Source organism: Macadamia integrifolia, chromosome 13 (assembly GCF_013358625.1).
Source record: "Macadamia integrifolia cultivar HAES 741 chromosome 13, SCU_Mint_v3, whole genome shotgun sequence".
NCBI classification, from domain to species: Eukaryota; Viridiplantae; Streptophyta; class Magnoliopsida; order Proteales; family Proteaceae; genus Macadamia; species Macadamia integrifolia.
Window position 1 is genome coordinate 6798517 of NC_056569.1, and position 11344 is coordinate 6809860.

Sequence of the window (11344 nt, forward strand, 5' to 3'; positions counted from 1 at the left end):
ACGAAATCCCTCCCGGCTCCTAAGGCTGAGAAGTGAATACCGAACGCCATTTGTTTCGCTAATCCTTCTTCCCTTCCTGACTTTCATCGCACGGGTCCCTCTCATGTCTCATCCTCGACTTCCCCTTTTCCGGCGACCACTCAGGTGAACTGCTCTACCTCTCCTATTGCGGCAATCACCTCGGGCAATAGGCCCTTCTCCACCTGGTGAGTTTTTTTTTCTCTCTCTTCTGTGTGTGTGAGCGTTGCCAGAAATTGGGGCATCCCTTGAAAAAAATGCAAGCCCTCACTCCTTGTTATGTACATTCAGGTTGCCTTCCCTCAGAAATGCAGCGTTCCCAACTTCATCTTGTCAGAAATTGCAGCTGCCCCAAACTCTCACTTGTCGTCAGGAACTGCAAAACCTCTCCACTCATATTGCGGAAATACAGGCTTCCACCCTCCATTCATATTGCAAAACCTTCCCTTTTGGAGATTTTGGAAAAGGGTTTTGTATATTTTTAATTCAAACTAGGTATATAATGTCCTGATACTCCTTTTATATTTGACCTTGTTGGTTTGGATTTTGAACAGTTTGACTGAGTGAATGAGATATTTTTTTTAAATGTTTGTGATGCTTTCTGTTAGTTGTTTAATCCATTGTATTTGTTGATTTGGATTTTGAGCTGTTTGACTGAGTGAATGGGATTTTTTTTTTCAAATGTTTGTGATGGTTGCTTTAAGTTGTTTAATCTATTGTATCTTGTTGTTTTAAGGGAATGGATGAGTCGAAAAATAACCAACCCGAGCAAGTCATACAATGCCGCCCTCAACCTGAGCAAGTCATACAGTGCAACCCTCAATCTGAGCAAATCATACAGTGCGACCATGGTGTCCTTGTAGATTATACACCCCGGATAGGCTTAGAGTTTGATTCAGAGGTTTCTGCTTATGATTTTTACAATGTCTATGCTGGGATGACCGGATTTAGTATAAGAAGAGAGTATGTGAATAAGAGTAGGAAAACAGGGCAAATAACTTCAAGGAAGTTTGTATGTTGTAAAGAGGGTTTTCGGGGCAAAGATAAACGAGATGATTTGACAAAGAATCCTCGAGCAGAGACCAGAACTGGTTGTGTTGCACATATGATTATTACACTAAAGAAAGGGAACAATAAATATCAGGTTTCCAGCTTTGATGCTAGTCATAACCATCCTCTTCATGTTTCAGCATGTGCTCATATGATGCCATCACAAAAGAAGATCTCAAATCCTCAATCTGTTGAAATAAAATCCGTAGATGAACTGAGACGTAAGCAAGAAAGTGGGAGGGAAGATTTTGGTTTCATGCATCAAAGAAAAAACAATTACCTTAAAACCAAACGTCAGCGGGATTTGGAATATGGAGAAGCAGGTAGTTTGTTAAGGTATTTCCAAAATAAAGCTAAGGACGATGTCTCCTTTTATTATGCTGTGCAATTGGATGTTGTTGAGCAAATAGCAAATATTTTCTGGGCTGATTCGAAAATGATTATTGATTATGGTTTCTTCGGAGATGTGGTGGGTTTCAACATGATGTATGGAGCTAACAAAGAGTTTCGGCCATTAGGAGTTTTCTTCGGTTTTAATCATCACAGGGAGACTGTTGTATTTGGGGCTGCACTGTTATATGATGAAACAACGGACTCCTTCCAGTGGTTGTTTGAGACTTTCTTTGATGTGATGTCAGGGAAGAAGCCTAAGACAATCTTCACTGATCAAGATCCGACAATGGCAAAGGCTATCTCATTTGTGATGCCAGAAACATACCATGGGATTTGTACTTGGCATATGAGCCAAAATGCAAAAAAGAATTTAGGTCTACGTTTTGATTCTAAACATGAGTTTTGGGCCGAATTCAATGCATGTGTTTATCAATTTGAGGAGGAAGAGGAGTTTCATAGTGCCTGGAATGCATTACTCGATAAGTATGATCTTCAAGAGCATCCTTGGCTGAATAATCTATCAAAGATTAAGGAGAATTGGGCCTCCCCCTATATGAAGAGGATTTGTACTGTGGGAATGAGGAATACACAACTTTGTGAAAGTTTTAATTCGGATCTAAGGAATTTCTTGAAATCTGATAGCGATTTGATAGAGTTCTTTAAACACTTTGAAAAGAAGGTTAGTTTAAAGCGGTACAAGGAGTTGGAATCTGAGTATGAGTCAAGGCAAAAATTGCCAAAATTAAAGATGAAAGCACCTATGCTGATACAAGCAGGAGAGATTTACACCCCCATTATATTTGAGGAGTTTCAAAAGGAGTATGAAGAGTACCAAGGAGCTTTCATTTTAGAGCGCAATGAGGGGGTGTCAACAGATGAGTACATGGTTGCAATTTATGGTCAAGATAATGTGCGTAAAGTTATAGGAAAACATGTAGAGCAGACCGTTTCTTGCAATTGTAGGAAGTTTGAGACATATGGAATTCTCTGCAGCCATGCTTTAAAAGTGCTAGATGTGATGAATATTAAGTTGATTCCACATCATTACGTCCTAAAACGTTGGACAAGAGATGCAAGGGATGGGACTGTGTATGACATCACTTCTTGTGATGTTCAAGCAGAAGGTGACTTGAAAGTTGCAGCTCGATATAGGTCCTTGTGCCACAATTTGGTTAAGCTAGCATGCCGAGCAGCTGAATGTGAGGAAGCATTTTTGCTTGTGGCAAACACTTCAAGTGAACTAAGCAAAAATGTTGAAGACATTTTAAGGAGACAATCAAGTGCAGACCAAGATGGTACAGGAGTTCATGTATCCTCCTCATCCATATGCGTAAGAAATGAACAAGAAACCCAGTTGGAGAACCCAGAAATCCGACTTATGAAAGCAAAAGGGATTAAGAAGAGGGAGGGTCGTAAAGGTGGGGAATGTTCAAAAAATTGCATTGAGAAGCAGGCAAAGACAACAAAACTTGACTTGATGCTACCTCCCACAACATTAGAAAATTTTTATGCTTATCCTCCATTTGCATTTCACTCTCATACAATGGTAAATTTCATGCTTTATTTATTTATTTATTTATTTTTTGGTTCTATGTCATAGTCATTGTTGTTATTGTTTCTTTTACATCTCAAGGTACTTTGTATTTGGTCGCAGGGTGCTGATATACCTACAAGTGCATTACAAGGTAATGGAGTGGAACCTCCAGTTGTTGAAAGATTCTTACAGAATTCAAATCCATAATCCAACTGTAGTTTCTTCCCAAGGTCCAAAGAATACTCCATACATTTAGGTATGTATGAAATGAATGGTTAGGTTCTTGAGAGAATTCTCTCTAAGAATGTGTTATAAGTTCGGGCAGGACCCCTCCGACATATTGCCTTTTATCAATTTTGATTGATTCTTCAATAGAATTTCGGGTCCTGTATCAATGTTCATCCTTTAAGGTTCTGGAGTTGTCTATACCGTTGTAGTTGCATTGCACTTGCACATGCAATTGCATCAATTTGTGTAGTTGATGAGAGATAAAAGGAGATAAATTTGAAAGATTTCTTACCAGGGTCTAGCCCAAAAACAATTGTCCAATGAAATGGTTGACTTCACAGGCATAAATTGAAGCATATGATGGTAGTATAAAAGTTTGACTGGATTGCCTTCATACTCAATGCTGACTGTAAGTATGAAAGTTAGTCATGCTTGGAGTTAAAGCAGCAGGTATTTTCTTTGGAATTGGTTATCGCTCTAAAATTTACTGCAGTGGAATTGGTTATTGTTCACTTCAAAAGATTTTTCGTCTGCTATTGATTAATTGATTTTGTTGAATTTTATTAGACAATGCATTAACCCCATTAAGTTGGGATAAGGCTGAGTTTGTTTTTGTTGTTGTACCCCCATGCCGGCAACATGGGGATGCTTTCCGGCACCCTCTCACATCTGACTGTGTGGGCCTCCCTCCCAACATGCTTTCTTTATCCATTAAATAGGAAAAAAGCAATCTCTGAATTTTGAGCCCTGGAATAACCTGTCACATCTGAACCTGTACTTTGATGATAGTCGTAGGGACCCTGTGGAGTGCGACTGTCCCTATGACTATTGCTCTTAGCTGCAGCCCTACCCGCCTAGCATATAAGGATGAAATACCATATGTGAACTGAAAGTACTACACCAGGTTTTGAATCTGGTTCATGTTCTTCTACCAAGAGTGGTTACGGAATAAATCAACACCTATTCCTGTGATCTGCTTGGCTCCTTGTTACTTGCATTCAATAAAGTCATGGGTTGCAATCCACCACCTGAAATTTCAGGTCGATCAGTGGTCCAAGGAAGTAGTTCTATTGATCTGTACCAAGACAGTAGGTTCTATTGATCTGTACCAATTCTGTTCTACTGTCTTGTTTATGCTGTCGTGAGGTAGGGGATGAGTGCTTGTGTTAATTACAAGTAAGTACTGCTTATTAAATTACTCAAAAGCCCCTTTGTCTATGAGCTAATTTTATTTCATGTCCCTCATTTAAAATTCCAGAAAGGCCTCTCCTTCTAGTTTGAATTACCATAAGTCACTGTTTTCTTACCCAAAAGAGGTTTGAAACTTCCATTTATGTACAGGATTGCCACTGTACACTTAAATTGAGTAATTTATCAGTTGGGTGGACCTATAGTGACCCATAATCAGGGTTATTGAACCCAAGATCACATCATTTGGTAACAGAGCAAATCTGGGCATGACAACCTATGTTTTCAAGACCAAAGTTTGTTTTCCCAACGGAATACTTGCTATTTTATTCATTAATTAAGGGTAAAGCGACAATTTCGTCTCATAGTTTGTGATGGAGATGTTATCAAAAACCAATGAGATCATCATTGAATCTGAGGACGAAGGCTTCGCGAATTCTCTGTTTCCTGATATTATGATGGTGCATCTTTTGAATTGTTTGATTCTTCTAAGCGCACCATTAAAGTGGTTCAAGAGTGGTTGGAAGCCTTCTCATCTACGACAAGGGACTGGTTGATGAAGTATGCTTGGAGCCAATGGAGGCGGCACCAATAATGCCACCACAGGAAAAGCTGAAGGGGTCAATGCGAGAGGAAGGCCTCTCTGATGTGGGACAACAAGTAATGGTCAAGGGAGACTAGACGATTGTTGTGGGTGAGGCAATACCAAACTCTGCTGCAACAATGGATGTCATATTAAGTTTATGTTCCCCACATATTTCAAGACACGTGTGCTATATCGAAGCTTCATGTTTTTTATTTTGTTTAAGTTGCAGACAAGGAGCAGCAAGCCCCCTGCCCGTTCGATTTAAAAAAAAAAATTGTATTTCTGCCCTTTTACAAAACTCGAGGGTGAGTTTTTCTCAACATCGGGGGAATTGATGTATTGTCGCTTTTGTGGATTGGGCCGAATCCATTTGGAGGCCTAGACTGAGAATCGGGTCTAAATTTGGGTTTTGGGTCTAGTTAGATACTTAGAATTTATTTCTATTTTGAGATAATCATGTAGTCTTTATATTTTATTAGGTAGAATTGGAGATAACTATGTAAGATTTAGTTTCCTAATTGTTTTGAGCTTCGAAACTAGAATAGGTTTCTTTTGAGATGGATTTCTTCTTTTATTTATTTGCATGTAACCCTAAACATTTGTTTTCTTTTTTTTGGGGGGGGGGGGGGGAGGAGGAGTTGAGTTTTAGTTGGTTGCTGATGCAGGAGTCTACAGTGCATGGCACTGTTCACGTGAACATTATTGAGGGTCCATAAGTTGGTTATTTGGGCCCATGTATGGGTTTATTAGGTCCAGGTCCAGCCTCTGTGTTGCTTTAAAGATAGCCATCGAACAATGTTATTTGGAGGGGGGTTTTGACAGATTTTGGGGGTCCCCTATGTGCCATGCATGGAGGAGATTTTCCAGAAGATTAGGGAGATATTTTGTGAGCCCCATGACAGCTGGCGTCAAAAGAAAGATGCTGTTATGAAGATGGACTATGGATGGAGACCTTGCTGCGGCGGAAGACTTTTAGAAGATCTTGTGGGGACCCATGACAGCTTGCGTGGAGTTATAGATAAGGACATGCGTGGAGTACAAGATATGGACAGCTTGATCCTATTTAGTTTCTCACTTTGTTAGCAATATTTAGTTTTTAATGTCAGTTCTTAGTCTTAGAAAGTGACTTTTATTCCATTGTACTAAAATCCTAGGAGTTACCTATTCTGTCCAACACTTTCTCATGCGTGGAGAAGTGCTTTGTAATCGATCAATTTTATAAATACAAGAAAGGGTAACGTACCCCCACGATTTGAGTTTGAAAGAAAAAAGAGAAACCTAAGTTTTCTTTGTTGTGAGAGACAATTCCTTTGAGAGAGGTGGGTATGTGATGGAGGGCCTTAGGGAAGAAGGGGAAAAATCAGAATAGAGGGGGAAAAGAAGGGAATCACACAATTAGACACTGCAGAAATCCAACTAGGGAGGAAAAAATCGCATAAAAGGGGGGGGGGGAGAATCACATACAACCGTAAGGCTCTCAAACATTAACTTAATTCATCATTCTTCAAATCTGAGAAATTAGATTACATTAGCTCATTTATATAAAGAGGGTAGACTAGTAGTTATAACCTAACTAGGATTTAGACTCCAAGTAGGACTAGACATTACGTAATAAGGGTTGGACTCCAAATAGGGCCAGACTAGAACTCCAACGTGGAGTATATAACTAACTAGTCCTTCACTAATAGGAAAACCTAAACTGACTAAAAACTGAAATAACAAAGGAAATAGACTCAAAACAGGACTCTAACTAAGCTAATAAATTGAATCCCGTTTTCCTATTTTTTACCCCATATTTTAGGCACATCAAAGTGGCCCATTACAAAGAAAACACATGGGATCAAAGGCCCAAGACATACATAATCCAACCCAAGGCTTATTTGCAATAAAATAAGCCCATTAAGTGACTTATTTACATCAGTATGATGAGAGGCCGTGAGTGAGAGACCCTTTCTTATTTTCTTCTTCTTTCCCATCGATTCTTTTGTTTCTATTCTATCGTAGTGGGTGATCTCTTGTAGCATACTCCAAGTATCAGGACCTCAGATCAGGTGTTCTGTTATGTTCTATTGCTGATTTATATGTTGTGATATGTTGCAACTAGTATGGGATGATCCTACTGTGTGATTAGTTCTTATTGGTCTAATTAAGGACTGGTCTTACATTATTTAGTATCAAAGCTTACCATGGCCAGCGATGAATCAAGTCCCGAGGATCATGATTATATTTTTAGGACGTTGATGCAACTGAATCAGTGAATGGCGTGAATAGATGAACGAATGGCTGACATGCAGTGACATGCTGATGTTCTAGATCCTTAATAGCACCTATAGCACCTCCACGGGAAGTGACGAGACCTCCTATTACAATGAAAGAACCTGAAGTTAAGGTTATTGTTGTGGTAATCCCAGCACCATATGACGTCAAGGAAGAACCAGTTCTTACTGTCGAAGCTATAGTTGAAGAGGTAATTGAAGAAGCAATTGAGGTGGCTGAGAATCACCAGGAAGAACCTGATGAGATCAACGCTGCACCGGAGTTTGAAGAGATGGGGATCGAGGACTTGACGGAAAAGTTTCTCTGAATTTTGTCAATGACAAATCTGATATTAAATTTGACCACTTTGAGTTCATTATGCCGTCTGAATTTTTCGAAGAACGAGAGCCTTGACACTGGGACTGCATTTTAGACATCAAGGAACTGCCAAAATTTTGCTACGATTTGAAGACGGACGTGCACAACAGGAAGCTTTGCCCAAGAATGATCAAAACTTGAGGTCGACTTTTTTCAAGGTGGGGGCAAGCTGATGCAGATCAAGGAGTCTACAGTGCATGGGAAACTGTTCACAAAACACGGTTCCTGTGTTTCTGTTCACATGAACAGTGTTCAAAAGAAAAAAGAGAGAGCTAATCTTTCTTTGCTGGGAGAGGGTGTGTCTGAGAGTGCGTTTCCTATCCCCCTTTTCCTATCCTTTCTTCTTCTTCCCCATCAATTCTTTTGTTTCTATTTCATTGTAGTGGTGATCTCTTGTAGCATACTCCCAAGTATTAGGACCTCAAATCAGGTGTTCTGATTTATATGTTGTGATCTGCTGAAACCATTATCGGATGATACTACTGTGAGATTAGTTCTTGTCAGTCTAGTTAAGGACTGGTCTTACACTATTTGGTTGCAGTCTGCGTAGCCTGTGTTTGTGTGCCCTCCCCTCTCTCCCCTTTCTTCTCTGCGAATCTGAATCTCCCCTCAGGTGTGATCCATCTTCTTCCTCTTTTACCTCTTCTGTTCTTCTTGCTTTATCTATTCCTTCCTTCTCTCTGGCTGTCCTGTTTTGTTACTCTTTCAGAGTTAATTGAGTTCAACCATACAGGGAGTCAAATCTCTCTCACTCGTTATTCTACCTTAAACTTTTGGGTCTGAAACATCATCCTAGTGTAACTCAGATTGTAGCATTAAAGGGTGAAACTGAGAGTCCTACACCAGGTTTCAGTTTCACATTTGGCTCATGTTCTTCCACCAAAGCCAGTTGCAGAATAAATTAACACCTATTCCTGTGATCTGCTTGGCTCCTTGTTAGTTGCATTCAATAGAGTCATGGGCTGCGATACACTACTTGAAATTTCAGGTCGATTGGTGGTCCGACGAAGGGGTTCTATTGATCTACACTAACTCTGTTCTGTCGCCTTCTTTATGCTGTCATGAGGTAGGAAATGCATCCTTTTGTTAATTACAAGTACCCGTTCTTACTAAATTAATCAAAAGCCCCTACATCTATGAGTTCATTTTATTTCATGTCCCTCATTTAAAATTCCAGAAAAGGCCTCCCCTTCTACTTTGAATTACCATTGAGTCTGATCAAACCAAGAGAATGTCACTGGCTAAAAGATTTAATCAGTTTCTTAGACGTCAAGGGCTTAGCCTGCCTTTCCTCAACCAGAATTGAGTTGTTAGAAGCATTTTAAGTGAAAAAGCATAATCTGAAACATCTATGCCCCTAACCAGGGAAGGGAAAGGACAAGAACGGGTTTTAAAGGTTCAGAAAAGACATGAATGCATAGTGATAGAAGATATTAATCCAATTGAATTACAGAACTTTGGCAGACAAGTGTTGGCTTTCACAGAATAAATGAAGTCACTAGAAGGAAGGAATTAAAGAACAGGATCCATTACTATGATGATAAAAATATTTGACAACGAATCAGTAAAAACAATTTGGATCTAGAAATCAAACTACCTGAAAGACATAATGGCTAGAAGGAATTTCATTGAGATTGAAACTCTAACCCTAATATAATCAGATTATTTGCTTATTTATTTTTTTTCCTGGGAACCTTGGTGATTGAATTGACTCAGCCAGATCCAGTAGACTTAATAGGTTATGGCTTTCAATAGACCAAGAAAAGGCCATGACCTGGTGCAGTCTCACTTTTTCAGGGTCTCGAGAGGTCCTAACCTACGGCATTTTTGCTCAAAGTGGTGGCACTCAAAACTCAAAATCATGTCTTCTTGCTGTCAGACTGAGCTTTCAATGGAATATGACCTCAAATAGTTGGAAGAGCGCTTTATTGAGATGATTTTATGTGTGACTTTCGAATGGAAACAGGATCTTCTGAATTTATATAGTTGGGAAGGCATATGAATGGTGATGATCCACCTTTGTTAAGCTCTCTTAGTTATGTGGCATGCATCTTGCCTGTTAACATGACAATTTTTAGGCAAAATAATTGTCATGTATCTCAGACTTTAGGGAAATCAGTTCAACATTGTTTGCACTGAAGTTCATGTTATCATGAAGAGCCATCAGGGTTTGCACTTCTAAGGGAGAGGTACATAGGTCTGGTTACTTTTCAAATATTTGTTCGAGTTTAGAACTTGTCAACTTCTGTCCATTAAGTTGCAGGTTGTTGGTTGTGAGCCGCTTTCTATATTGAACTGGTGCTCCACTGAGTAAGCAAAAGGGTTAAATACTCATCATGGGTTCTAAGCGATTGATTTTCGTTTTTTTCTGTTCTAATGAAATCAATAATGAACCTCTTGCTGGTTAAAGACTTGAACTGAACCTCCGGTAGGTTAATGTCTCTGAAACTGCTTTACTTCCATTTCCTTTATTCTTTTTGGTTTGCTACTTTTCACAGTTTTACATGTTAGCACTCCCTCCCGAAAGTCCATCTGAGGCTAATGTATAGGGTTAAAATTTTTTATCCTCAGGGGCCATGCTTTAAACTGAAGTTTCTGGAGTGGAGCTTTATGAGCAGCTTGGGCTTTGATGGAACTTTTTTAAAGTCGGAGGTTAAAATGATAATTGGATATGGTTCCTTTCTGAACCTGAAACCTGCTTGAGTTTGGTTCTGAGATCATTCCCAGGCTACCATCTTGTCAAACGGGCAGAAGGGTATTGTTTACTTGTTTTGCACGAGTCATTTGAATGATAACTTCTGATAGGAGTTCAACAGTACATTGCCTTCAAGAACTTTATTTTGGAAGCTGCTCTGCGCTCATGGCAGTAAAATTTGAGGCAAAAACACTGGAGAATGAACATGTCTCTCAAGATGTTGGAATTGATGCATCTACCTTCTCTGCTGGATATAACTTATTTACAGGACACTTCGATATTCAAGAGTACACAAGCTAGACTGCAATGCTTGAGTTCTTGGGTGCTTTGAGGCCTCTGTGCTTCTAGTGATTGAGAAGATGGAGTTTTCCTGCATGCACTAAATGATCAATGATGGTGCAAGGCAAGTATTTCTGCATGACATATTTGTACAGTCTGCTGACAGGTGCATTTTTATCACCCTTGCATGTGCATGTCTATCAAGCAATACAGCAAAAGGTCAGACCTTAAGTTTCATCTCATACAAAGACATTTTGTAGATATACAATTTCATTGCTGTCCCTGATGTAGTGAGTGCTGTGCAGGTCGATGCTTCATTCTATACACATACCATTGCAACAATCCTCTCTTTCTGTTGAGTGCCCTTGCTTTACAGAGAGTTGTTTACTGGTTTCACTGCTGCAGCTTATCAGTATGTCATGGCAGATGTTTAATCCAGTACTGGCAGTACAGACAATAGCCTCAGGAATGAGTTTTCTGTTGTTACTCAGAATGTTGTGGAGATAGCTTGGTAAATTGTATAGAACCACCCAAGCCATTTTTGTTGCCATTAGAACCATGGGTTGGGTTAGTTCCTGCCAAATTTGGCCATGTAAAGTGTGTTGTACACATTCGTGTAGAGTAACTGTGACTGAACCAATTCACCCAAAAACAAACTGTGACCGAACCTTTATGGGTATACGTTAGCAACAATAATGTGACTGGAACTTCTATTAATTAGTTGGAAATTAACACTGTA

General features: G+C 39.5%; 1 protein-coding gene across 3 annotated transcripts; it reads left to right on the forward strand.

Annotated features, from left to right (window-relative positions):
- Positions 1 to 11344, forward strand: LOC122059655 (protein FAR1-RELATED SEQUENCE 5-like). Of its 3 annotated transcripts, none has more exons than XM_042622589.1 (6): positions 1 to 206; positions 310 to 513; positions 755 to 3007; positions 3116 to 3251; positions 10203 to 10824; positions 10911 to 11344. In XM_042622589.1, the coding sequence occupies exons 3-4, from the start codon at positions 758 to 760 to the stop codon at positions 3200 to 3202; spliced, it is 2337 nt and encodes a 778-aa protein (XP_042478523.1). In that variant the 5' UTR covers positions 1 to 206; positions 310 to 513; positions 755 to 757; the 3' UTR covers positions 3203 to 3251; positions 10203 to 10824; positions 10911 to 11344. The 3 variants fall into 3 exon arrangements, with proteins under 3 accessions (XP_042478523.1, XP_042478525.1, XP_042478524.1); XM_042622591.1 differs by having other exon boundaries at positions 3116 to 3146; XM_042622590.1 differs by having other exon boundaries at positions 310 to 391.